This window comes from Australozyma saopauloensis, chromosome 8, assembly GCF_035610405.1.
Source record: "Australozyma saopauloensis chromosome 8, complete sequence".
Lineage (NCBI taxonomy): Eukaryota > Fungi > Ascomycota > Pichiomycetes > Serinales > Metschnikowiaceae > Australozyma > Australozyma saopauloensis.
The window spans coordinates 1-27988 of NC_086138.1; the positions used below are offsets into that span (position 1 = coordinate 1).

Sequence of the window (27988 nt, forward strand, 5' to 3'; positions counted from 1 at the left end):
TTATGAACATACAAAGTTCCATCTCCATCGTTTTCTCCTTCAAAACTTACTTCTTGCTCCAGTTGTCTTCTTCTTCTACAGATAGCTTCAGAACTACAGCCAAAATGACCAACAACGAAAAATAACAAAAAAAAAGTATTACAATTTCTTAATGAACATACAATAGACCATATCCAAAAGTGCCCTTCAACTTCTCTGCCATTCTTCCCGCTGTCATGTAGTAGACTACATACCCAATCAGACCACCCATACATAACTACTTCCATTCACATCACTCTTCAGCACTTTGGACCACTTAGACAACTAACTCTCCCGCATGACCTGATCGCTCATCGCTCTCGCCTTGGCTTCTGCTGGCATTGGCCGATCCGATGTGCAAATTTTCATCCGTCTTGCACGGTTGTATTTCTTCCAAAACACATTGGGCAGGGCTCTAAATTTTCTGCGACTTCTGCAGATAGATACTCCGGAAAATGAGCTACCCAAAACATGGTCCAACCGCTATTTGAAAATTCCTGCTCGTTTTGCTTTTCCTTTTTTTCTGTAATTTACTGTAGATCTGGTTCTGCAGAATGGAGACTTGCATGAGCTGCACGGCCACTAAAAAATGAGATAGAAAATATAAAAGACCGACATATCCATAAAATAAAAAGAAATAAATATATATTTATATTTATGAATTTTGATCCAAAACATTCTGAGACAGTTTGGGAGGTGACGTTGGAGGAAGCCACAAGTCGCTTCCCGTTCATGGGCCTCATCCTTGGCAAAGAGGTTGTCCATTTCTATCGCGCTCTCTTCCTCGACTTTGTGACTCCAAACTCCATTGAAAGATATGAAAAGTATATTGAGGGCGATGCTTCGCATGAAGACTACCCCTTGGAACTCAACTTGGGCTGCTACTTCCGTACCCTTCCCGAGTCCACATGGCTGTCCCATGTAGCTCATCTCAGACGTTTACCGGTTGATCAGCTCCGCACATTCATTGCTCTTAAAACCGCAGATCCCCAGACCCATGTCACGCTTTTGGTGGACGTCAAGGAGATGAAGCGCGTCGCGCAGGGCTTCAAGGCCATGGGCGAGGAGATGCAAAAGTATGATGTGGAAAAGGCGGACGCGATATTAGATGCGCTTCTCGCGGGAAACCGTCCGTCGAAGGAGGACGAATTGTGGTTGCAACAGTTGTACACGCAGCTGATCCGCCGTGTGTTGTACACGGAGGGTACTGTGAGTGAGTTGAATGGAGAACTAATAATGACATTCCCTCCGTTTTCGCCTGAGAAACAATTGCTCCACCCTGTTCTTGATCACCTAAAGGAGGCGGAAGTGGAGAGTCCTGAAATCAGGCGTCGTGTATTTTATCCAATTTACTGTAAATTCCTCAAGGGTGTGACTGTGGATGGTATCCGGGTGAAGTTTGGTAAAGCAGACCAGAATCGATTCCCTTTTCACTTCATTTATCCCTTGCGACTGCCTCTCACCCCTGAACAACAATTGGACTGGCACCTCTGCGAGTTCCGGAGCGAGATCTATCTGGTGTCTGAAGAGCTCCTGGTGACGGATCCCAAGACAAGGACGGGTTCCCTTTTTGGCTTCATGACGCTTAAAAATGATGCCCTTCCAAGACCATCTTACTACAGCTTCTTCGGAAAGTCAACCATGACGGTGGCGGTGCCGGGCTTGACATGTAACCATTGTCATAGACTTGGTCACCGGACTTCAACTTGTCCAACAATTAGATGTCATAGATGTCACAACAATGGACACATGGCTAAGAAGTGTCGGAAAAAGAGGAATCATCCAGAAGTGTTTACTCTTGACTCTCCTTCTCAACAAAGAAGGCAAGCCAGATGCAACATCACCCCAGGTCAAACCCGACTTCTCAGACGCAGACGCTCCTCTAGACTCAACCGCAGTGAAATTGAATCAATCTTAGAGAAGTAACTTTCTTCTTTGGAGAAAGATTTGTTCTCCGGCGGCGCTATAAGGGTACAATCCGAGTGCCAGTCGGAAAATTATTACGGGCCTTGCTGAAGGACGTCCAACGCACAAAAAATATGGTCAGTGATGATAGACCATGATATATTGTTGTTGCTGGAGGTATCGACCCGGCCTTCTCTCCGTGGATGGTCCTTGGCCGGGTGAAGGGACAGCAGTAGTCATGACAACAACTCGTTTCTCCTGCTTAGAGATTGATTGTCTTAATCTATGGGAAGAGAGTGGTTGGCTGCTGACCACGATGACGGGACTAGGAGAGATGCTCCTTGATGCAGTCGACATGCCGTGTCAACGCTTTGAAGGACAACAAAATGTAATGTCTCCATTGGGCAATCGAACTGTATTTTATAAAAGGGACTGCTCGGATCATCACTGACAATCAAGTCATTTATTTTGATGTACTTTCTGGTTCCCCAAGCAGAACCACACACCCGGCAAATGAAACTCGATTGGTTTTAGCCTCGGATGCAACCTAATCGATACAATGTGCATCTATTCGAAATCACTCGTCACAGAACAAATACCTCTTACGGGAATTCTCGAAGACTTGATCGTATAAATGTCGATAAAAGTCAACAGTCTCATATCTATCTGTATTATAAACAACCACGTCACCTAACCTCCATCCAAATAACGATATACACTTCACTAATGATCAATTAGAAGAGTAGTATGTTAGTGCGGTTTGTAGCTCCAGATGAGATTTTTACAGCATCGAGAGTATTCACGGATACACTGACTTTGATAAATTGGGGTATGATTGTCGGAAGAAATTGCAACGGATATCATACATTATTAAGCATCTAAATATTTATAGTATCAATTTGATGATGAAGGGAATGCTTCCGAGAAAGAGAGTTATCCTTGAGTTGAATGATGTTGACAAAGTTGCTGAAACTACTGAGGATATTACCACAATGGCGATGAAAATCTGAAGAAATCGATATGAGGACTTAGGGGTAGCCCCAGGAATTGAATATATCTTGATCCCCCCGCCATCGACGAGAAAAGTCAGCATTTACTTGATCGCCCATTCACCCAAGATGAACTCTTTTCGTGCCTTCAAACGAAATCGGATTTAGCACCGAGCGACAAAGGTCCTGAATTCTAAAAATCTTGAGCATTTACGAACTATCGCCTTCATCAACACCAGTCTTCGATTACTGATTACTTTGCCAAGCCATCAATGAACGGTTGGTACTGTTTGCTGATCAGATAATAGGACCCTATCAAACTGGCCTTTCATAAGATCGACACACTCGTGATAACATGCTCCTGTTCAACTCAGTACTCCATCATTGGCATACATACGAGAGGACCCAGGTTGGATGACTCAAAAGACATAGCTGCAGGGTTCGTTGACTTCCGGAAAGCATTCAATCTAATCAATCAGAAATAGACTGGGAAATGTTTGGAAAAGACTGGTTTCCCCCTCACGTCTTTGAACAGCCATCATCACCATCCTCCAGGCTTAACATGCACGAGTCTTCATCAACAATGTCCACGGTCCACAAATTCTCATGAAACGAGGTACAATGCAGGGATATCCATTTTTATTCATTCTCAGAATTGAATAATTGCTATGAAATTTGTCACAAATAAGGTATGTCCCTCCGGGGTTGACACTCATTCGCTCCTACTGTAATGGCCTTTGCTGATAATTTGATGGTGTTCATGCGAAATGAAGATCATCCAGTAGTAAATTCCTGCCTCACTTTAGTTCATTTCGCTCCGGGTGCAAGGTCAATGTCGAGAAAAGCCTGGTTTTGGTCATGATCATTCCGATCGATGCTCTCATGTCGGCTTTCCAATAGCCACGGTTGCTGAACTGTCAAGATTAAAATATCTTGGGGTCACCGTCGAAGATCTTTAATGGGAAGGAGAGCAACCGTCGAAAGATACTCGGAGTGATTCCTGAAAAAAACGAATGAGTGCCATTTCGATTAGGACCAGCGGTCTATACCTCCCTCCTCTTAAACTTTACTTCAGAGATATTCATTCCCCTATGACTAAACCCAGAAATCGCTCGTCTCATGGACGAAAGTAGTGAACAGATGTTCTATCGGATTGGCTAAAAGACAGTCTTGACCAAGAATCAACTTGGCGGTCATGGTGTTCCAAAGCTTGACCGACAATTCCTTGGTAGAAGAGTACAAGTGGCCCACGAAGCTATCTTCGGGAATGCATGGCACCACCGTCTCTTCCGTCTGTCAATCCAACACTGGGTCACTTGGAGAGTGAACCAAAGACAATATCCAAAGCAACTTAACAGTTCCATGGTATTATATTCTCCCCGGAAGATCCACACTTACATCGGAAGAGACATACCACTTCCAAAACAAAATTGTCGAAACTCTCTTTTCAGATCTGATGTGGTCATGCATTCAAGCTAGATTGAATTGACTGGGGCGCAACACAGCGATCCAATCACTCCTACCACACACCTCATAGATGAACTCGAAAACCTTGTCGAACCATATCTCGATAACACTTTGAATACGATCCGGAGTCTTCCACTCGGTGAGCAAGAAATGTCCCCAGACAGATGGGCTACTGAGGACACTCGATCTGATACTTCGCCCATCGTGTGGAGAGCATCTTAGGGATCATTCCTGGGGCTTTGGGGCCTTTTGGGACTGTGGCTGCGTGGATACCATCTCCGCCTAAAGATGTGCACTATACGCGGGGTATTCAGCGTGTCAGCTTTCCCCATTAGTGTTTTTTTAGGTTCGAATGCAAATAATAATAATAATAACTGGCAGTTAACGAGCGAACGCCATCTTGATCCAGCACCGAGTACTCGAGTTCGAGGGCAATGTTTGCAGACCGCAGATATGAAATGTGGCTATCTAAGATTCAATCGACGCGGCAAACACACTCCACATTGAGGACCAATTGTCTGGTGGGATAAGTAAATGAGAGGACCCCCACAAAGGCTAGTTTTGGATCAAGCTCCGTTGAGCAATTTGATTTCCAGAACAATTTGCTGTTGAGAAGCACGTCGACACGGGATTATTGCTAAAACGTTCTTTTCGAGTCTTTGCCTAGAATTCAATCAAAACGTCTGGTTCTCGACGCATAGACAACCTTGTATGAGTTGTACAGAGTCTAACACCATTTCTTCCCTGACAAGACTTTCAAGACGTCTGTATTTTGGTGCGGGCAAAGGACGGCACATAACATCCTGATGCAGGATTGTTTATCAAACCGAGATCCGTGGAAAAAAAGCACCATTTGAACTTTGAACAATATCAGGACAGACTTATCATAGTGTGCTTTATCGAACCTATGTGGCTGTGCATGTGTGTTTTTTTGCTCCATCAGAGAGTAACGCGAGGTGTTACCTTCACTCTCTAAATGCATATACCCTTGACTATGGTGTCACTTCAGTATCATGGAGTAAGCTAGTTCTGGTGCTATAGAGTTCAAGAAGGCACATTTTTGTTGCTTACTCCCATTTCATCAAGTCAGTCGTCCCACCAGAGGTACTGCAGTGGGTGTAGAAAACCTCCTTCAACGCTCAATTGAACTAACAGAGCAATTTATGTTCATTTGATATCTGTGAAGCAGTCTTCAAGACCAATTGATAATTTCGACAAAAATCAGAAGCAACAACCAAAACTTTGTATGATCAAAGTCACATCCTATTCTTTCACAATATGAATTGACAATGGAACATTACGTCGGTCCTGAAGATTTTCTGTTAGCATGAAGATTGGCGTGACGTTGTCTAAGCTTTTCCCTTAACATAATGGATATGCTCGTTCCGTTACCCACAGTCACCAAAAAATCAATTGTAAATAAGCTGAATGGCAAAAACAAAGAGCTTTTGTAAATGCGCAAAAAATATGTTTTAGTTCTAAAAAAATGCATTGCGCTAATTCAATCGTAGAACGAGAGAAACAGTACTTATATGACAGGCAAATACGTGGAGTGCATGGAGCACCAGTACTTGGGACCGAAAGCGGTGCCACCCTAAATGAGTTGCGTAAGGAAAGAAAAAAATAGTTTAATCGATGAGATTTCTGATTTGGTTTGTTTGTGATACCTTAATGTGGCAGTCTGGAAACCACAGGAATGGTTGTGGGTTTGAACTCGATTAAGATTTGGAGCACTATTACAATTTACAGAGACGCATGGGCGTAATGCACTAGAACAAACTGATTTGTTGCTGCCAGTTTGAGAACTTCACATGTGAGAGGCTTGACTCCCTTAGAGACCCGAAAGCTACAGTATGTTCTGTTTGAGTTGAACGGGACGGAAATTTTGAGAGCCAAAACTCAGAACAGGCAGCTCTCTCCGTTAGCGTACTTTCGCATGGGTCACTCGTCGCTTTTTCTTCAATTTGTTCCTGGTCATAACCTTATTGTACCTAGATAGCCACCGTGTTTTCATTTCGAACGATAGAAAAGCACGTCAAATTAAGTTATAGATACCATGCATTGATTAAAAAGCTCTGTATTCCATGAGAGAATTCCGAGAGAAATGACGGATGGCTGTTCGAATTTGCAGTTGTGCCCGCATTTATCGCCTTATCAACCACATTCCGTCTTAAACTTCAAACGACCGAAAAAAAAAAAAAAAAAAAAAAGGAGAGCTGTCTTCTTCGAAATCAAGATTCAAATGATTAGTGTAACTATTTTACTCTGTTATGACTTCCCTTCCCATGTATTCAGGAAGTATGCTCGCTAATACATGCTTCCATTTATTACTGACAACCCGCTTCGCAGTATCAAAGGTAAAGGAGTTGAATATAGAGCATCTTGGGCTTTTCGTTATAGAAGTGATAGTCTCAAAAAATCCACACGTTTCCCAGCAGCAAAAAAACTATCCCCCTTCATTATATCTTAAATGAGTATGAATGCTTTTCGTGGAGAGGCATCACGGAAACAAAGCAGAAGTGACTCAACTGCTCGTTCTTCACCCACCAGCATATTATCCGATAGTAAAGATTTTCTCATACTCATAATCTCAATCGAGTCTCGATGGATGTGGAGCAATACAACCGCTGTTCAAGTAGAAACATGGAAGACCTCTACGGTGTTTGGATTTTAACAAGAAAAAAAAAATTAGACAGAAATAAAGACAGTTGTACTCTGAAAGTCATGAAGCAATGTCAAAACTTCGTGGTGCTTCTACTAATGACTATGACCAGCTTCACAATAGAGATTAAAAGCCCCTAGAGGTTGCAAGTAGTGCATGTTGCCACATCAATATTTTGAATAAATGGAAAGCCATGCTTCGCTTATACAACGGGATAGTCAATCAACTCTTTCTGGGCATTTTTGGTAGGCGCTCCGAAATGCCTGTAATGCCAATTGGTGAAAGGTCCTGTACGCTATTGAAGGGTGCACTCCCACAATTAACGAGGCGTTCGTGTAGGAAGATCAGAACGGTACTTGATGCTTGCACCGAACCATTCGCTTATCCTTCAGTGGCGCTTGCATTGATTCAAATCTTGAGACTGAGTCCTTTCCTTTTTTTTTTTTTCTTATTGTTCTTTGGATGAATGTGATGACGGGATGCTTGAAGTTTATGTAAATGCCTGGCGTGTCAGTATGCACGAAAGGCGACAGATACGAACTCTAATCGGTTTAAGCCATGCGCGGGCGCAGGAGTGTGCATATATCCTCCAGACCAAAACTTAGTTCTTCCAATAAGAAAGCTTAATTTCGTTTCGACTGTCAAAATTTTGGAGCCGCGCAATGCATCTCAGTTTTGAAGAATAGCCTCTGCAAACTGGATAAATGGAGAGCTTATGACGAACGAATCTGCAAATCTTGTCAGAGACAAAAATCCTTTCCATGGGAGATGCAATGGAAAATGCAGATACAGAATTGCCTTCAAAAGATTGACTGGATTGTTCCAAACGCTTGCCCGACAGAAATTACTCAGAGTTTTTTGGCGCAGGATGGCTGCGAAATTTCGGTTGCATTGACGTACCCCGTTATTCCTGTCGCTCGGCATGGCGAGTGATTAAATAGTGAGCGGATAGCTGATGATGAATGCGATCGAAAATTTTTGTACTTTTATTTCGGAATGAAGCTCAACTATGTACAGTTGTTCACTGTGGCATGTTGGATACTTGGAAATGCTCAAGCTCTCACTATATCTACTCCGACATCAATGCCGGCCGGCGCAAATGTAAGAGTTTCAAGTCTTTCCATTAATAGTCGCAGTTACTATGCTCTCTTTGATGGCGAATTACTGGTTGCTGGGAATGTCGTAGTCGAAGGGGCATTGTATGTATACGCATACAATGACTCCTCGACTTTTAGTCAATCTGTGGGGAGCTTTCTGAACAAAGGCCTGGTCGTCTTGGATGCCAGAAATGGCCCTGAATCACATTTCAGTATAGATCTGGGCAAAAGCTTTTCAAATCAGGGTTTTATGTGGTTTGGTCAGAACGTAACCACATCTGATCCAACCATTGTGTCTCTGAAATCAGGCACATGGTCAAATACGGGACACATGAAGTTTCAAGGTGGAACTCCGCAGGACGTTTCTTCAGTAGTCATGTTTGATAATCCTAGCGGGGTTAACAACAGTGGAAATATTTGTTTCACCAACTCCATTTTGACACAGACCAGCCCGTTGACTGGAAATGGATGCTACATGTTTGGAGATGCATCATTTATTCAACTTTTCCCCAGCGACCCGAAATTAAAATTTGACCCTCGTCTTACCATTGCGCTCACTTCCGATACTGCGGCTATCACGGTAATGGAGTTGAACAATAATTCCCCTCCCAACATCAACTACAAGGTTAGAGGTTTTGGCAATGGAAACTACATTTACATCGATGGAGGCTATTACGATCCAGAGTACTCTGTGGCTGGCATTCTTACAGTTAAATCTCTCAGCGGCCCTTACTCTCTTAGTTTCGATATTGGCCTTGGGTACGTATGGAAATTTTTCGATTTCATCACAGACGATAACAATGTTGCATACACCATAATCTATTCAGATGCAGTTCCTGGAATGGCTGCTGTCCCGCCTTATTGCGATTGTCCTAGCTCATTCCCTAAGCCTCTCGCTTACCCTGTTATCCAAAGCTCAAGCAGTGCTTCGAGCTCGTCATCTAGATCTTCGTCTAGTATCAACTCAAGCTCCTCTTCCAGCTCATCTTCGACATCAGGCTCGTCCTCTAGATCTTCGTCCAGTAACGTCTCAAGCTCCACTTCCAACACATCTTCGAAATCAAGCTCGGCTGTAAGCTCTTCATCGACTTTAAGTTCGGCTGCAAATCTGAGCTCTCGTTCCAGAACAAGTTCAACAGCACAACAAAGTTCTTCATCCCAATCCAGTTCCTCTTCTCGAACTAGTTCATCTTTCCGAATGAGCTCCTCTTCCCAAATGAGATCCTCTTTCCAGACGAGATCCTCTTCTCAGTCGAGTTCTTCTTCTCGATTGAGTTCATCTTCTCAGTCTAGCTCACCTTCTCAATCGAGTTCTTCTTCCCAAATGAAGTCCTCTTCTCAGTCGAGTTCTTCTTCTCGATTGAATTCCTCTTCTCAGTCTAGCTCACGTTCTCAATCGAGGCTCTCTTCCCAGTCGAGGCTCTCTTCTCAGTCTAGCTCACCTTCTCAATCGAGTTCTTCTTCCCAAATGAAGTCCTCTTCTCAGTCGAGTTCTTCTTCTCGATTGAGTTCATCTTCTCAATCGAAACTCTCTTCTCAGTCTAGCTCACCTTCTCAGTCGAGGCTCTCTTCTCAGTCTAGCTCACCTTCTCAATCGAGGCTCTCTTCCCAGACGAGCTCCTCTTCTCAGTCGAGTTCTTCTTCTCGATTGAGTTCCTCTTCTCAAATGAGGTCCTCTTCTCAGTCGAGTTCTTCTTCTCGATTGAGTTCCTCTTCTCAAATGAGGTCCTCTTCTCGATTGAGTGCTTCTTCTCGATTGAGTTCATCTTCTCAGTCCAGCTCGCCTTCTCAATCGAGGGTTTCTTCCCAGACGAGCTCCTCTTCTCAGTCGAGTTCTTCTTCTCGATTGAGTTCCTCTTCTCAAATGAGGTCCTCTTCTCAGTCGAGTTCTTCTTCTCGATTGAATTCCTCTTCTCAGTCTAGCTCACGTTCTCAATCGAGGCTCTCTTCCCAGACGAGCTCCTCTTCTCAGTCGAGTTCTTCTTCTCAAATGAGTTCCTCTTTTCAAACTAGTCCCTCTTCCCAAACGAGTTCTTCTCCTCAAACAAGTTCTTTTTCCCGTTCTTCTTCCCAAATGAGTTCTTCCCAAATGAGTTCTTCCCAAATGAGTTCTTCCCAAATGAGTTCTTCCCAAATGAGTTCTTCCCAAATGAGTTCTTCCCAAATGAGTTCTTCCCAAATGAGTTCTTTATCCACAACTAGTTCCTCTACCTTAATCAGCTCTTCCACTAAAAGCATTTTTGGCTCAAACTCTGCATCCGATACAGTGCTGAGTGTGTCCACTGCCATGTCTTCAAAGTCTGATGCTCTGACTCAAATTGCTCAACCTAGCTCCTCTGCTCAATCTCGTTCCGAAACCAGCAGTCAAATGAGTGACTCACACTCTGAAATTGCATCCAATACTAGCTCAGACGTCCCTTCATCCAGTTCATCGATGCTGAGCTTGCGTTTCGATACATCATCGGCCAGTGCACTGTCTTCGAATTTTGTTTCCGCCCTCAGTATTATGAGTAGCTCTCTCATTTCTGTCACAAAAATAGGATCAACATCAAAACCAGCTCTCACCACCATGGCTCCGTATGTCCCTACGACGTACGTAAAAGCTTCTTCAAGCAGTGGTCTTATCGATAGTCTGGCCTCAATCTCCAGGTTCAGTGGGTACAACAGTTCAAGTAGTAACACAAACACCGCCGCACCCGGATGCTTGACGTGCGCATTGTCTTCCGAAGAAAATTCCAGGTTCACCACCTTGAAACCTGAAGTATTCTCTTCTGGCAGCCTGGATTCACCAGGTAGTGTCTCAACCGCTATCAACGAAGCTTCGGCTGCAAGCAGTGCCGAGTCAACCACCACAGTCACATTTACCTCTTGCAAGGAATTGAAGTGTTCGTTGATAACTACGGAGTTCAAAGTATCTTCTGTTTATATACCTACTGGCACAGTTCCTACCGGAATTTCAGGCTCGAGTTTGGAAATCCTCAGTCAAACGCCCGCTGGGCCCTCAACGACGCAATCGAGCCCTAAATCCCAAACAATTCTTTTCGTTTCTTCTTCAGGCACGAACTCGGGAGACTGGCCTCCAAAAGTCACCACTGTTTCAATTGAAGCAATCGGAAACTCTGGTGCTCTCGTAAAGATCAGTGTCGCATTAGCCATTCTCTCACTGCTTCTTTCACTTTAAGAAGATTCCCGCTATTATTCATTCTCTCCTTCACAGTTCTGCCTTCGTTTTTCTTTTTTCGATTGCACAGTATTAATTTCCATTTTAATGTTCAAAGACTTCCTCGTAGATGCTGAATTGCGCCGGTATTTATCCATTATTTTTCTAGATTTAGAGGGAAGACTTTGAGTAAATAACTCGTGTCGGCAAATTTAAGTCCGAAAGCTCCCTCATTTTTTCCCATATACATCCCGGAAGCTAGTGCCTTCAAGATGCCTTCCTGTTGGGAGGTAGTAGATTCTAAGCTTAATTAGAATTCTGTTTATACCTGTGCCAAATACCTTCAATCAATTGTATACCATAAGGTTGCCTCTGCATACTTTGATAGAGAGAACTGGTGGTAAATAGCCAATATTGCCAGTGTATATCAATGGACCGGATCTACTGCATGGGTTTCTCTCAATTTCCAAGCCTTTCATGCTAGTAGAGTCTCTGGCCAGGTTATTGCAACGTGAGATTGCCTTAAATGCTTATCAAATGACGATCATTTCTAGGCCCGAGGATAGAAATTTTTAGCCCTCAAGAGTTCCTCTATTCAAATGATCGCAATTGTTGTATATTTGAAATTACCGTAAATCTGTTGTGCCTCGATTTTATCGTGGACAAGGGGTTTTTCGCCTTATCTGTGAGGTATTATATACAAAAGAGGAAGCAGTTAACACTGATTAAAATCAAAACAGCAAATTGATAAGTATATACATATGAATTCATCTAAGGAGAAATGTGTGCTTCATGCGATGCCGCTTGGTTTGTACCTTATCCAATTAACTGTTTAATAACTTATTGCTATTTGAAAAATTATGCCTATTAATTTAATCTATTTCCTAAGACTTTCAAGCTCTTTGCCCAGAGGTTTTAGTTCCACACATCCACAGTGTCGTAGAAATCAACTCTCTTCTTTGTCAGGTCAATCTTCTCAACAATTATTGCACGCAACTCATCCACCATCACTGCTGGACCACAAGTGACAAATGCAACACTGTTAGCTGCATCATCGATGTCTTTCTGGACAAGAGTATTCATGTCGGGTCTCAGCGAGAAAAAGTTCAATTCTGGGTAGTCCGACTGGAGCAACGATATTCCACTTAATGTGTCGCTCTTAGCTTCGGTCTTGTAATCGCCATCATTGCTAGCATCCAGGCCAATAGGCGACTCGAAAGAGGCTGGACGAGTGATGTAAATGTTAACCTCGGCATTTAACAATGGTAATTCTGCAAAGTATTTAGCCATCTCCTCGAAATTAAATGCCTCTCTTATGATCCAATTCAACTGAAGCCTTTGTTTGCAATCTTGCTTCTTGAGCAAATGTTTGAACTCGTTTAACATACCTGGAATACCGTTACCTCCAGCGACAAAGACAACATCACTATGATGCTCGATAGGACTTGAAGTTCCATAAGGACCTTCTAAAGTCACGCGCATTTTCATGCTGGGCCCAGAAGGATTAGCTCTCAACTTCTTGGCGATTTTTTCTGTCACTCCAGAATGGACAGTACAGTATAACATCACGTTATTTTCATCATGCATGTAAGTGAATGGATGTGCCTGCCAAAAGTACTTCATGTCTCCAAAATAAATCCATACATATCCCCCCACGATGGGCTTCCAGTGGCGAGGTCTTGGTACAATCACCTCAAGCTTGTCTTTCAACAAAGTGACTTGGGCCTCAGGGAATCCAAACATCATAATTCTTGCAATACGAACAATTCTGTCAAATCCCCATACTGCTACAGCAGCGAACATGATCTGGCCGTACCCAAGACGAATGACATGATACCAGGTACCCACCACGAAAAAAACGGCCAACAAAATATGAATTACCAAGAATGTCTCATACCAGTTGCGGCGCAAATAAAGCAAACCCTGAAATAAAATAAGGCATCCACACACGGTACCAACAACACCCCAAATCACGTAGTTCTCAGCCATTTCTTCTGCGTACTGTTCACGGATAATGAACACTTCTGTATATCCGACCGAATGAAGAAAAGCCATCAAAACAACCCATCTACCAATCCATCTGTGGTAGGCGACGAAAGTCGAGTACTTCCATCTAGTAAGCCACATCAAGAAGTTGTTGCGTCCTCCAAACAACAATAAAACTGGAATGAGCACAGTGCAGACAACACCGGTTCTAATTGAGAAGTATTTGATCAATGCATACTTCCTGCTGTTCTTGAAAATGGGGTCTCCCTCAAGAAAATGAAGTTCGGCAGCGTTCACGGCAATAAGCAAAGCGATAAAAAGAAGTGACACAATGGACTCGATTCTTGAAGGAATTAACATCGAGAAAAAGCCGAGTCTTTGCATTGCTGTTTTCTTTTTTCCGAAGAGAGCAGGAAGAGTCACCCATTTTCTCCAAAGTTTAGAGACTCTTCCATCAATTGCGATTCTGAGACTAGGGAATAAAATCATGGACCAATTAGCAATGGCACCAATTACACAGACAAGACCCCAGTAGGCTACTGTTCCAATTCCATAGTACATGGAGTTCGAGTAAATGTCAAGGTAGTGTTGCTCGGCTTTCACGTACAAGGTTGACATGGTCTTATTGAGATATACCGGAGTCTTTAATCTTTCTTTTGTAGAGTTATATTTCCGATCTCTGAGCAGTTTGAGGGTAACTCCACTCTGTAAGAGGTATGAGTAGGCAGTTGTATAGTTCTCCCAAGGGACTTCAATCTCGAAGTCTTTCATGCAACTCATTTGGAGATACCTCAACATTCTGGTAGAGTTATAGTTGGCATCCGCAAGACATCCAACCATGGTGGCCAAACCATTCCTATTGTTGCAGAATTTAATGTAATTGTTTTTTGTGTCTGCAAACGTTACTGTACGAGAAATATAAATGCCACACCCAATGTGAGCCAGGTAGTCATGGCCGTATGGGTGCCATTTTCTAAAGGCATCAGCACCAGTAACAAGAAAGTATAATGCAAAGAATATACTCAAATTCATGACTTTTTGATGGTTGCAAAAAAAAAATGTCTGTTGAAATAAGGGAATTAAATAGTAGTTAAAGAATCATGAGGGGTTCAGTAGATGATGCCAACACAGCCAATCAAAGGATTAGACTTTGAAAAAATGCCATCATCGTTTCAACATGGCCAACAGAGTTACACTGTGCATCAAATCATGCAACTGATGGAAAAGATAAATTAGCGTTAGGGTGCCCTGGTGGATTGAATGCAAGAACGCGAAGGTAAATAGCTGCAAGAAGAAGCAAAAAAGACCAAGTCATCTTATTATCCTGCGCACTCCGAATAGGGAGAGAACTTTTACAAGTGAATTTGAAACAGGAGGCAATCAAATTCTATTATTTTGGTGGCATCTTTACCTGCTTGCCTGGTAAAATGTTGTTCTACCTGTGTTAGGAGTCAGGAAAAACATAAGGCCCAAATCAAAGCCAAGACAGTTCGCTGAGATCTTCTCTGTACCTTGGCGGGTTTTGTGACAAACGGATAAATATTGCCAAGGAAAATAGATTCTTGGCCCTCGTGAATTCTGAGACTTCAGGGCGTTTTTAAAGTTTTTCCGCGTTTATCTTTTCGGTCAAGGGCCTCTATGTAAGACTGCAGGGTGCGGTGATTGGCTACAGTTTGTGTCTGAAGGCATTTCTAATGGCCGAGCTCACGGACCTTGTTTGGCGCTATGCAGCGATGACTCTCGCTAGAGACTCACTGGCGGAAAATGTCAAGAGTTTTTACGAGAGATTCTCGGAGATTCCATGAGGCTGAATGAGTGTGGGTTCTTAGAATGGTCGATATAATCGACTCAACTGTTGCTAGGCAACGCAGTTAACTTCAAAACATGTAATTCATCTAATAGCCTCCTTCCTCCTCCCACATGACCAAACCGCATGTTTTGCGAACCCTGACCGTGGTCTGATAAGTTCCCCTTGTGTCGATGCGCTACCCGCATTAACGCCATGCGTCATGGAGATTGAGTGAAACAATGCGGACCAAGATTGATTCCGGCACCGAAGAGACGAGGCAAATGATTCAATAGAGTAGTTTTGGTATAGCATTTGTCTTTTCTGCCCTAATTAAGCGAGCTCTTCAGTAAGGTATCATAAAGCTCAAGCACCTCGAAGAAAATGGTCGACAACACTTGATTTTTTTTTTTTTTTTTTTGATATTTAGAGTGGGACAAGGTTTGAAATTTATGCATAATTCGTCAAACAAGCTATCTAATATCTACCTGTTAGTCGAGGTTTGTAGTCACATTTTACCGATATCTGCGTTTACGGAACTCCAACTCACGGACCTGAAGCTTTAAGAACCCTCCCCCAGACATGGTTCTTGATGAAACTACAAAACCTTCTTCCAACAGAGCTGCAAGTTTTGTGGATGACATTCCGAAGTTTGAGTGCCATTATTTCATGTTACTCACCTTTGGACCCACGAGATGTTGAGTGGAAACCATCGGCTTCGTCTCAGGTTTCATTGCAAGCATTTAAATCATTCTCTTAATTTGTCTCTTGATCCTCAGAATACAATTCATCTAGAAAGTTTTCTTGGTATCATAGCTCATCAAGAGAGAAAACAAACGTCTTGTCCAAACAATGCCTGCATGGGTCTGAGGTGCAGTTCAGTTTCCATGTATTGGCGAGATGCATGGTAGCTGCGACATGAATTTCTGTATTTGAAGGAGTATGGAATAAGAATGATGATTAGGATGGAAGAATTAATTTCCGTTGTGAGATTCTTCGCAACTTTTCAACCTGGCCTACCTGCATGGCCCACCCCAACTAAGGATATCTGCGATTTGTTATTGGAAATTGGTGAATCTCCAAGTTTTGTCTTTTCGAATCGATCTATTGCATATGATGTTTGATGAATGAAATTACATATTTGTCGCAAATGCCGAATCAATTGAAAAACATTATATGCTTTCGTCCAAGACCTCAAGGCATTGAGAGTTCATAATATTATCACATAAACACTGAACTGAACTCATTAAAAAAAGCCAAATTCAATTTAATTCAATTCAGCCTAAGTCCATACCTCCAAAGTATCGTAGAAATCCACACGCTTGTTGGTCTTGTCAATCTTGTCTACAATGACACTACGCAATTCATCGACCATAATTGGTGGTCCGCATGTGACAAATGCAACGCTATTTGCGGCCTCTTCAATGTCCCTTTGTACTAAATTGTCCAAATCTGGTCTCTGCATAATGAAGTTGATATCTGGGAAATCTGACTGAAGGAGAGATACTCCACTTAAAGTATCAAATTTGCCTTCATTTTTGAAATCTGTATCATTGCTCTCGTCTGAACCCATCAGGGACTTGAGAGCAGGCTGACGTGTCACAAATATGTTAACCTCTGTGTTTGATAATGGGAGCTTGGCAAAATGTTTGGCCATTTCCTCAAACATAGTCAATTCTTTCACTATCCAATTGAATTTGATTCTTTGCTTTGTCTTTTCATTCGTAAGCAAATGTTTAAATTCATTTAACATACCAGGAATACCATTTCCACCAGCCACAAAGACCACATCACTATGATGCTCGATGGGAGTGGCACAACCATATGGACCCTCAATACTAACGCGCATTTTCATACTTGGACCTGAAGGGTTGTCTTGTAGTTTTTGTGCAATTTTCTGAGTAATACCAGCATGAACAGTAGTGTAGAGGATCACCGACTGTTCATCATGCATGTAAGTGAATGGATGAGACTGCCAGAAATACTTTTTATCTCCAAAGTAGATCCATGCGTATCCGCCTACGATCGGCTTCCAATGCGATGGTCTCGGAACTATGATTTCAAGCTTGTCTTTCATGAGGGTCACTTGGGCTTCTGGAAAACCGAAGTGCAAAATTCTTGCAACTCGGACAATTCTGTCAAAACCCCACACTACAATAGCAGCAATCATCACTTGGGCGAATCCGAGCTCGACAACGTGATACCAAGTGCCGATGACGAAGAAGGCGGCCAAGATGATGTGTATAACCAAGAATGTTTCGTACCAATTACGGCGCAAATACAATAAGCCTTGGAACAAGATAAGGCATCCACATGCGGTACCAACTACACCCCAGATAACATATGTTTCGGCCATATTGCTGGCGTAGGTGTCATACTGAATGAAGTATTCAGTGTAGCCAATGGAGTGGAGAAATGCTAACAACACTACCCATCTACCTACCCACCTGTGGTAAGCAATGAAAGTTGAGTACTTCCATCTAGTGAGCCACATCAAGAAATTATTACGTCCCCCGAAAAGTAGTAAAATCGGAATGAGAACTACACAAACAATTCCAGTTCTGTCCGAAAAGTATCTAAGCAAGGCAATTTTTTTCACCTTGAAAATTGGGTCCTGATCGATGTATTTGATCTCAGCTGCATTGACACCAATGAGAAGTCCGAAGAAAAGAAGTGATATCACAGACTCTATTCTTGAGGGAACGAGAGCTGAAAACAAGCCAAGTTTTTGAACCGCTGCCTGCTTTTTCCCGAAGAGAGCTGGGATTGTTATCCATTTGCGCCACAGTTTTGATATTCTTCCGTTCATGGAGTTCCTAAGACTAGGGAACCAAATCATTGACCAATTGGCGAGACCTCCGACAAGGCATACCGCCAACCAGTATGACACGGCGCCGATACCATAATACATTGAGTTGGTGTAACTAGTGAGAAAGTTTACCTGTGCTTTAACATACAACGTCGACAAGGTCTTGTTGAGGAAAACAGGTGTATTCAAAATCTCGGTGGTAGAATTATATTTCCGTTCCTTAAGCAGCTTCCATGTCACACCATTTTGGATAAGGTAAGCATATGCGTTGGTTAAATTTTCCATTGGGAGATCTATTTCATACTCATCAATACACTCATGCTGAATGTACTTGAACATCTTTGTGTCATTTACGTTCACATCAGCAAGACATCCCACTAAGGTACTCAAAGCATTGACATTCTTGCAATATTTAGCATAAGAGTATTTGCTGCCCTTATCAAATGAAAGCGACCGTGAAATGTGGTTGCTACACCCACGGATCTTTTGTTCACCTTTTGAGTACGCATGCCACTTTTCCAAAGCAGTGACTTGAGAAATGAAGAAGTAGAATGTAAAGAAGACTCCCCAATTCATTATTTTTGTATTATTTTACAAATTCATTCTAAGGAAATTCAGCGTGCATTTATATAGTGTATCAAATTAATGTCAAAGTAGACATCGTGTGGCTGAAATAGCCAATCAAAGGAGCAAATTACAAAAAGACTCGACTTTTTTTTCATATATAGCCAATAGAGGAACATTTTACGCAGAATCATGCAACTGATGGAAAAGATAAACCAGAGTTAAGGCGCCCTGTCGCGTTAGATGCAAGATCGGGGGACTCCGATGTTAAAAGGTTATGAGAATCCCGTTCTTCCGAATATTAGCTTCTGTCGATAAAACTAATTGGAATAATCGAGTGTTTTTTCTAAGATAGCCAATCTAATGTGCTTGAACTCTACGCCGCGTATCATCGATACAATGACACAAATCTCTCAAGTAGTAATGAGCCAAAGTTCTTCATCGAACTGGTCCTGCATTCATGGTGGTGATATAGGATCAAAAAGCGATCTCGGATATGTTTTATAAAGGATTCCTGTAGAACCTCCAGGTAGCACTGAGTTTTACCTGTTGGATAATCGAGCATCCCCTGGATACTCATACGCTCCGTTAGGAAACTTTTTTGGTGTTCAGAGAGTATATCAGGGCCAAGCTCTATTTCTTATCCAAGGACTTCGATCCGAGTCTTGGCGATCTCAACGGTATCTATTGAAAACTGTCAACTCTTAAGACAGCATCTTGGCTATTGGAATTTTGAGTAGTCGGGCGTTGAAAGGTGATACCTTTTTCGGTTAAGGTTCTGGACCTTTGCTGTTCTTGATGGATATTTCCAAGCTGCATAGAATAATGATTGGCTGCAAATGATGCAATATTTTCGTGGAGCCGACCTGTCGGACATATAATAGACGCAGTGCAGTGCTGGATCGCCCCGCCTTATGGTTTTCCACAAGTGAATAACTAATAAGGGCTCGTGATGTTGCTTTAAAAAAATTGAAATAGACCGTGCTATTCTGTACTACCCAAAATATTTACTGGAGCTCAACTTATCAGGATGACAGGGCATTCGCCCCGAAAGCCAGTCAAGATCGCTATGTTCGAAGGGGATAGTGTTCTTTCGGGTTCGCCCTTTTAATGTTGGATGTAGGAATTTTTCGATGCAGAACAAATTCTTGTTTCTCAATGATGCAATGCAGCCTTACACAGAATCAGTCTTGTGAATTCCATGACTATGCCCTTTGTCCGAGATGTCTGAATCGTTCAATTGTCTAGCCCCGCAATCTTAAATTTTGCATAGCTGGCAGGAACAATTGGATGTAGAGGCAACATCATTTTCGGGCAGTATTGGCCAATAATTTGCTAGGAAGCTCAGCTCAAGTCATTTCTCAATCTTAAAATAAATCGTGTTGTTTCGAAGCCTGTACGTCAAGTGAACAGTTGCTATTAAATCTGATTCCCGGATCAGGGTCGAGTCTTGATAAAATTTACTGCCAATTGTTTTCAGTATGATCTTATCAAACCTCAAAAGTTGTGAGGTTCATAAGAACGGTTTACAGTGCCCAATATGTCGAGTGAATTATTGTAAAGTCAAGAGTCAATCTTGACGACGTTAGATGCTTCTTATCACTAAGAGTCTTTCTCTAAAAGAGGTTAAAAAATTAACGCGATCTTCAAATGCGAAGTTTTTGGGCTCATTTGGAATGGGTATAGAGACTGAACGCTCTTTTTTTTATGATCCCAATATAGTACATATTCCCAGGTGTCTTAATTTCGATTTTGAATTCATTGAAATTTGTTATGCTTCTTCATTTTGCTCTCTTAATAGTTATGACCTCTTCCTGAAAGGTCCACAAAACTATCTGTCAAACCATAGTGTCTTCGAAGGCTGGAATCATGAAACAAAGCATAAATGTCACTTCCCGAGAAACAGATGAATTGATATTAGATCCAAAAGTCTTCTTTTCTGGTGTTTTTCTATTTTTTATTGACGAAAGAAAATTTTTCACTTTGTGATGAGCATGAATGTGAAGTTGCAAAACTAAAACTTTGGTCGAAAATGAAAAATGAACTACACAAAAAAAAAAGAAGGCATCAAAGAATCAATAAAAAGCTTCGGTCAAAGCATGTTCATCAGGGAAAAACTCTTTCTTTTGCTCTCATCATCACTCAAAGGGATTATACCTAACAATTATACAGCAGAACACTTAGATACGAAGATTGATTGAGCTTCTACATTAGCACTCTGTTTATGTACTTGTCAATTTGTATGTATGAATAGCAGCAATGAGACTCATGGTTGCTCGAAGAATCTACTCAGACCAATGTTTCATGACTTCGGATACACGCGAAAACCCTGGCATATCAAGAGCTCACTTGCGTTTGACAGCTGATTCCAGCCAAATAACTTGTCGTGAGGTATCAGGGAACAGTATCGTGGTTTCGTCACACCGATACACTCAGAAGTATCTGATGTCTCCAGTTTAGCTCGAAGAACAATTCTGTGCTTCTTATACTGTTGACGCATGAGCAGAATGGAGCAATGTTCACAATTATCTTCGAATCGAAGACAAGAATATCTCCATAGCTCACATGCTATTATTATTTGAGCCCAAGGCTGCCCTCATGTTGGGGTACATTCTCTAAATTGAGTATGGCTTCTCTTCAAGCTAGGCAAAAAGCTTCTCGACCATGATCTAACTACAAAACGGTATATTCTAGTTGAGTTATGTAAAGTCGTCTTAATCAGTACACAACTGCGCTTTGGAAGGCTAGTGCCCTCGAGTTAAAGCTTACGCTCATGTAGAATGTTTGGCTCTGTGCACGCCGTTGTGGTATAACTGAGACGTTACTCACAGAGTATTACCGCTTGAATCACTAATTTAGAAATGGGAGCTCTTGAAGGGATCCGAGTACAGCTTACAGATAGATGGCTAGTTAGGTGGCGGAACTGGCTGTGAATCGCTCGCAGCCGTCTACCTGTGTGGCTAGGCAGCCAGATCAGGACATGGCTAGTGATAGATCCGAGCATCTCCAAAAATCAACAGACACAACTTTCATAAGCGGAAAAGTTCCTGAGCCTAATGATTATTAATTGAGTGTTAAAAGTGAAAGATAAGCCTAACAATGGCCTAATCAAACCATATGGGACAGATAGAAGTACATTGCCACAACAATTATTTTTCGTGTGCACCTGAAAAAACAAATCAATATACAATGATTACAACAAAGAAAGGTTTGTATTGATTAATGAAGCTTGACTCTGGTGATAGTAAGACTTCACGTTGGTGCAAAATTCTCGTGTTGCTTAAAATTGCACCTTCGGAAGGAATGAAGAACAACCTTCTTCTTCAAATTCTTGCAATGCAAATTAGCAATCGTAGATATTGGCCAGAATTTTCCATGTTTTGTTTTAGAGTATTCTCTTAAAATCATCTTCTTTGATTGTTGACATAATCGCTGTACAAGAATGACATGACAAGGATGTTGGTTCTTGTTTTGAAAAAAGTAAGATGATATCTCAAAATGGTTACACATACTCACGAAAGAATTGCGTCGCGTGAGTTGAGTGCCAAACGGAGTCGGCTCGGTTTTGTTTCAAAACGCATACCTAAATAATTAAAAATCTCCGTGCAAATGAGCTAACCCAGTAGTAGCTCTAATGGACAGTTTTTTGGCTGATGATGGAAACCCCTTTTGTGGAAAAACTCAGCTGTGAAAATCTGAAGTGGGGATGGAATAATCCATAATCAGAAATTGCATATAGGAATGCATGAATAGGACCAAGATAAGAGGAGGAATCTTCGACATATGCATTGAAATTCATTCCAGCCTATAGAACTGGCAACCGAAACTGAAGAGACTTGGCCTGCTTCGTATTTATTCGACTATTATGAACTAAGGCTCGTAAATAAGGATTCTTCCGCGATAAATTGTTTCGTACGGCGACGATTTTCGGGCAGACTAGATTTATTAGCGCTATTTGCAGTCTTGCTTGCTGAAAAATGACCACGCCTGTTTCGCTGCGGCGCAAATTAGAACTGTTGTCTTTCCACATTAAGTTTGAGATTTTGGTCGGGTTTCGCGCATGCAAGGCATGGCGGGCTATATGTGTTCAAGAATGTCATTCGTGATGGATATCGGGTAAAGAGGTGTAATATATTTGGAAAAAATTACTGCTGCATAACATTTGTTTTCGAGGTAATCAGCTCACATCCATTGTTCCATAATCACTCATCACTTTGTAGCTCCGGTCATGTGGAACTTGCTTGTTCTGCAAAATTCCTCGAACATTTGCGTATATATTCCCGCTGACAGAGAATCAGTAAATACATTTCGGAAAACATGAAATTGCGTGATTTGCACTTAATTATCTAGTGTTGCTTGGCTTGTTGCTGAATTTATAAGATCGTTCTGTTATAACGGATAAACAGGGACAGCACAAAGAATTGAGAATACTTGAAAAAGGTCGCTGTTAATGGTCCTTTTTGAGATTAACTTCAAGAGATACCCTAGTTGGGGATTCCCATATAAAACTTTGCCTCTGAGTTTTCTCTAGTTTTCTCCGGAATGCAATCATGACCCGCTCCTCAATTTCACTTCCGATGGAAACCAAATAGGAAATTTACGTATGAATGTCTTTTTCAATCAAATAGCAAAAGGAAAACAAGTGATACAAGCTCTTGATTGAGCACAAGGTACGCTTCTTCTCACTCCGGCTCAAACATAACCTGGACATGCCGATTAAAAATAATGAATGAACCAGGTAAATAGAATCTTGAAGATACAAATATTCGGTTGAGAATCATTGATTCTGAGCTGCCGTGTTTCCCAACTGTTCCCATGAATGTGCAGGATCTTTTTCGGGCAAGTTTTGTTGACACATGCATCTGTCGATTCAAACACTCAGCACAAGGTAAGGAACGCGATAGGCTTACTGTCTCCGATATTTCGAAAACTCGAGCTTAACATATTCTTCTCATTACCGGTCTTCTGTTTGCTTAAGTGTAGTATCAATCGTTTGTAACCATACCGGCTTCCAAGAACTGTCATCGGAGTGTCCTGCATTTGCATTGAATAGAGCCAGGTGCATGAACGTTGGCTCGAAATTGTACGGTCTATACGCACCACTTAGTCCACCTAAATATTACTTTATTCAGACTAGTTCGCAATACGGTCGTAGATACGGCCCTAGCAGATCCATAACTTCAATTGAATACTTTTAGAAAAATACCCGAAAGAATTAGTTCGTTGAATTTGAGCATGGTGATTTGCCGCTAAAATTTCTCTATTTCGCTCAAAGGCAGATTTTGAAGCTCCAATTACGCTGATCTCTGAGAGCCATACTCTCATCGTGAAAATTTTGGCCGATGATGAGGGTGTTTTGGTCGAATTCCAAAGGGCGAATTTGCCGCCTTGCCTGAAACTTGGAACAGGCGTATTCCCTTTCAAAACTTGGAAAAGAATGTAATCACGGCAATAAATTAATAGCAAGGTCAAAGAGAAGTTTTCCCGCTTGTGTTTTGTAGCCTATCATTAGCAGTCGCTATTGTCAACTTTGGCGTTTCAATAATCCCAAAAATACATTACTTTCTACAGCCTCAGAAGCGAACGGCTTCTTCATAATTCGTATGCCTACAATTTGCCTTAACTTTAACAGACGTGCGTGTATGAATGTGACACACTTCAATTCGTCGCCAATAGTGCATGTAAGACCGAATAAGAATAAGCTTAAACTACGAGCATGTGTATGTGCAGGTTAGCTCGAATTAAAATGTGCCTTACGACGTTCGGCTTCCGTATTTGCTCACCCCATTACCGCTATGAGATGTATACGTGGAATGTCTAAAACTGTTGTACAGGACCATTTGCGCAAGGCAAGAATTTCTCCTCCGAACATGTCCCACATTTATCTATGAAGCACATTCAAATACTACTTAAAACTAAGGCTCCCCAACAACTAGCCAAAGAGTGAGAGAAAATTTGCTGATATGCATTTGGATAGATGTGATAGTTGATAAGTCAAGCTTCTCGTAACCACTACTTGCCCGCAATTTATGCAGTTTCATATGCAAGATCTCGATAAGTGGTTGTGCAGAATAGCTGGAAATGGCTGCGAATATCCATTAGTACTGTCTAATTTTGATTTATTCTGTCGGTTTTCGGCCAACTCTTAAAATATATAAAAAGGAGTTCCAAATCCTCATGCATCTAAAATTTTCTGTTCTGACATCCGCGCCTTTCACTTGCAATGAAGCTTGGTTTTACTCAATTATTGAGTTTCACACTGGGCCTCATTGGTCTCGTAAACGCTCTCACGATCACCAAGGACACATTTACCAGTCCTCTGGTGAGCCTTCAAATAGGGGAGCTCAATGTTAACAGCGGAGCCTACCTCGCAATTTACGACAGTTTGGCTGTAGGTGTTGCTGGCAGCATCAACATTGATGGTCAGCTCTTTGTTGTTTCCAATTCAATCGCTACATCCTTCATTCAAACCTTAGGAGATTTTATTAATACTGGTACCGTTTCTTTCGATGCCAGAAATGGATTGTTGTCATCGTTCCAATTGGCTCCAGGTGGAAACTTCCAAAACCTGGGATTCATGTGGTTTGGCCAAAAAGACGTTGTGTCAACTCCAACAACTGTTACTGCTCTTTTGGGATCCTGGGAAAATTCCGGAACCATGGTATTTTACAGTAGTGCCCTGGTGCTGCTTTCCGCTGTCACACTTACTGCTTTGAATAGCGTTGAAAATGACGGAGCAATATGTTTGATTAATTACTTTTTGCCACAATCAAGTGCTTACACGGGAATTGGTTGTTTCAATATTGGACTCAACTCAGACATGACCGTTCTTCCATCTAACCCTGTCTTATCATTTGACAACAGGCTCACCATTGCCCTTTCAACACCAACCTCAACGTTCAGTGCTGTTAGTGTTTCTGTCAATTTTTTGAGTAACACTGTTTACAAAATTAGAGGATTTGGTAATATGAACACAATTTCTATTGACTGTGGCTTCACATCTATCAATTATGATTCTCTGACTGGTATTTTAACCGCCTACCTTGTGCTTTGGCCTCTCGAAATCGATTTTGACATAGGAACTGGTTATGATAGCACAAAGTTTGTTTATGGTGGTCTTTTTATTATCAGTAACACCATTCAATACAATGGTAAAGTACCAGCTGGTGGTAAAATTCCCGGCATTTGCAGCTGTCCCGATTTCCCACTGCCACCCACAAAGCCTTCTACTTCCCCAACTGTGACCACTACTTCGTACTGGACTGCGACTACTACTGGTTCTACTCTCATCACTACCGGCACAGATGGCACCAATACTCTTGTGATCGAGGTTCCGAAGAGTGTCACCTCTACTACTACCACCTGGGGTAACTCCTTCACCTCTGAGACCACTGCCACTGGTTCGACTACGAACACTGTCATTGTTGAGGTTCCATCGTCTACTCATACTACCACTTCGTATTGGACTGAGACTACTACTGGTTCTACTCTCATCACTACCGGCAGATGGCACCAACACTCTTGTGATCGAGGTTCCAAAGAGTGCCACCTCTACTACCACCACCTGGGGTAACTCCTTCACCTCTGAGACCACTGCCACTGGTTCGACTACGGACACTGTCATTATTGAGATTCCATCGTCTACTCATACTACCACTTCGTATTGGACTGAGACCACTACTGGCTCTACTCTCATCACTACTGGCACAGATGGCACCAACACTCTTGTGATTGAGGTTCAAACCCCAACATTCACTACCACTTTCGTACTGGACTGAGACTACCACTGGTTCCACTCTCATCACTACCGGCACAGATGGCACCAACACTCTTGTGATCGAGGTTCCAAAGAGTGCCACCTCTACTACCACCACCTGGGGTAACTCCTTCACCTCTGAGACCACTGCCACTGGTTCGACTACGGACACTGTCATTATTGAGATTCCATCGTCTACTCATACTACCACTTCGTATTGGACTGAGACCACTACTGGCTCTACTCTCATCACTACTGGCACAGATGGCACCAACACTCTTGTGATTGAGGTTCCAACCCCAACATTCACTACCACTTCGTACTGGACTGAGACTACTACTGGTTCCACTCTCATCACTACCGGAACAGATGGCACTAATACTCTTGTGATCGAGGTTCCAAAGAGTGCCACCTCTACTACCACCACCTGGGGTAACTCCTTCACCTCTGAGACCACTGCCACTGGTTCGACTACGAATACTGTCATTATTGAGATCCCATCGTCTACTCATACTACCACTTCGTATTGGACTGAGACCACTACTGGCTCTCTCTCTCACTACTGGCACAGATGGCACCAACACTCTTGTGATTGAGGTTCCAACCCCAACATTCACTACCACTTCGTACTGGACTGAGACTACTACTGGTTCCACTCTCATCACTACCGGTACAGATGGCACTAATACTCTTGTGATCGAAAGTTCCACCTCTGCCACCTCTACTACTTCACCACCACTGGGGTAACTCCTTCACCTCTGAGACCACCACTGCCACTGGTTCGACTACGGACACTGTCATTATTGAGATTCCATCGTCTACTCATACTACCACTTCGTACTGGACTGAGACCACTACTGGCTCTACTCTCATCACTACTGGCAGATGGCACCAACACTCTTGTGATTGAGGTTCCCCACCCCTACTGGTTCGACTACGGACACTGTCATTATTGAGATTCCATCGTCTACTCATACTACCACTTCGTACTGGACTGAGACTACCACTGGTTCCTCTCATCACTACCGGAACAGATGGCACCAACACTCTTGTGATCGAGGTTCCAAAGAGTGCCACCTCTACTACTACTACCTGGGGTAACTCCTTCACCTCTGAGACCACTGCCACTGGTTCGACTACGAACACTGTCATTGTTGAGGTCCCAACTTCAACCTTCACTACCACTTCGTACTGGACTGAGACCACTACTGGTTCTACTCTCATCACTACCGGAACAGATGGCACTGATACCCTGTGATTGAAATTCCTAAGAGCACTAGCTCTGCTTCAAGATCAGGTTCCGCTTCGGCTTCAAGATCAGGTTCTGCTTCTGCCTCTGCTTCTGCCTCTGCTTCGCACCCAGCTTCTAGATCTGGTTCCTGCTTCTGCTTCAAGATCTGCCTCTGGTTCAGCTTCACTTCGCACCCAGCTTCTAGACCTGGTTCAGCTTCAGCTTCAAGATCTGCCTCTGGTTCAGCTTCAGCTTCGCACCCTGCTTCTAGATCAGGTCAGCTTCAGCTTCAAAATCTGCCTCTGGTTCAGCTTCAGCTTCGCATCCAGCTTCTAGATCTGGTTCCGCTTCTGCTTCTGCCTCTGGTTCAGCTTCAGCTTCGCATCCAGCTTCTAGATCTGGTTCCGCTTCTGCTTCTGCCTCTGGTTCTGCTTCGCACGCACCCAGCTTCGAGATCAGGTTCTGGTTCTGCCTCTGGTTCAGCTTCAGCTTCTCGCAGCCACTGCTGCTTCTAGATCAGGTTCAGCTTCAGCTTCAATCTGCCTCTGGTTCAGCTTC

The 27988-nt window shown here is 42.5% G+C and overlaps 6 protein-coding genes across 6 annotated transcripts; 3 read left to right on the top strand and 3 right to left on the bottom strand.

Moving 5' to 3' along the window:
- Positions 1-675: 675 nt before the first annotated feature.
- On the top strand, positions 676-1944 carry PUMCH_005167 (uncharacterized protein; the record flags this gene model as incomplete). Its single annotated transcript, XM_063024073.1, has 1 exon — positions 676-1944. One exon carries the CDS (start codon positions 676-678, stop codon positions 1942-1944), a length of 1269 nt encoding a protein of 422 aa, XP_062880143.1.
- A 6093-nt stretch (positions 1945-8037) lies between these two features.
- PUMCH_005168 (uncharacterized protein) lies at positions 8038-11319 on the top strand (the record flags this gene model as incomplete). Its single annotated transcript, XM_063024074.1, has 1 exon — positions 8038-11319. The coding sequence occupies one exon, from the start codon at positions 8038-8040 to the stop codon at positions 11317-11319; it is 3282 nt and encodes a 1093-aa protein (XP_062880144.1).
- Positions 11320-12213: 894 nt separating this feature from the next.
- PUMCH_005169 (uncharacterized protein) lies at positions 12214-14316 on the bottom strand (the record flags this gene model as incomplete). Its single annotated transcript, XM_063024075.1, has 1 exon — positions 12214-14316. The coding sequence occupies one exon, from the start codon at positions 14314-14316 to the stop codon at positions 12214-12216; it is 2103 nt and encodes a 700-aa protein (XP_062880145.1).
- A 2036-nt stretch (positions 14317-16352) lies between these two features.
- On the bottom strand, positions 16353-18455 carry PUMCH_005170 (uncharacterized protein; the record flags this gene model as incomplete). Its single annotated transcript, XM_063024076.1, has 1 exon — positions 16353-18455. One exon carries the CDS (start codon positions 18453-18455, stop codon positions 16353-16355), a length of 2103 nt encoding a protein of 700 aa, XP_062880146.1.
- Positions 18456-24666: 6211 nt separating this feature from the next.
- PUMCH_005171 (uncharacterized protein) lies at positions 24667-26016 on the top strand (the record flags this gene model as incomplete). Its single annotated transcript, XM_063024077.1, has 1 exon — positions 24667-26016. One exon carries the CDS (start codon positions 24667-24669, stop codon positions 26014-26016), a length of 1350 nt encoding a protein of 449 aa, XP_062880147.1.
- Positions 26017-26198: 182 nt separating this feature from the next.
- On the bottom strand, positions 26199-26861 carry PUMCH_005172 (uncharacterized protein; the record flags this gene model as incomplete). Its single annotated transcript, XM_063024078.1, has 1 exon — positions 26199-26861. The coding sequence occupies one exon, from the start codon at positions 26859-26861 to the stop codon at positions 26199-26201; it is 663 nt and encodes a 220-aa protein (XP_062880148.1).
- Between the last annotated feature and the right edge of the window lie 1127 nt (positions 26862-27988).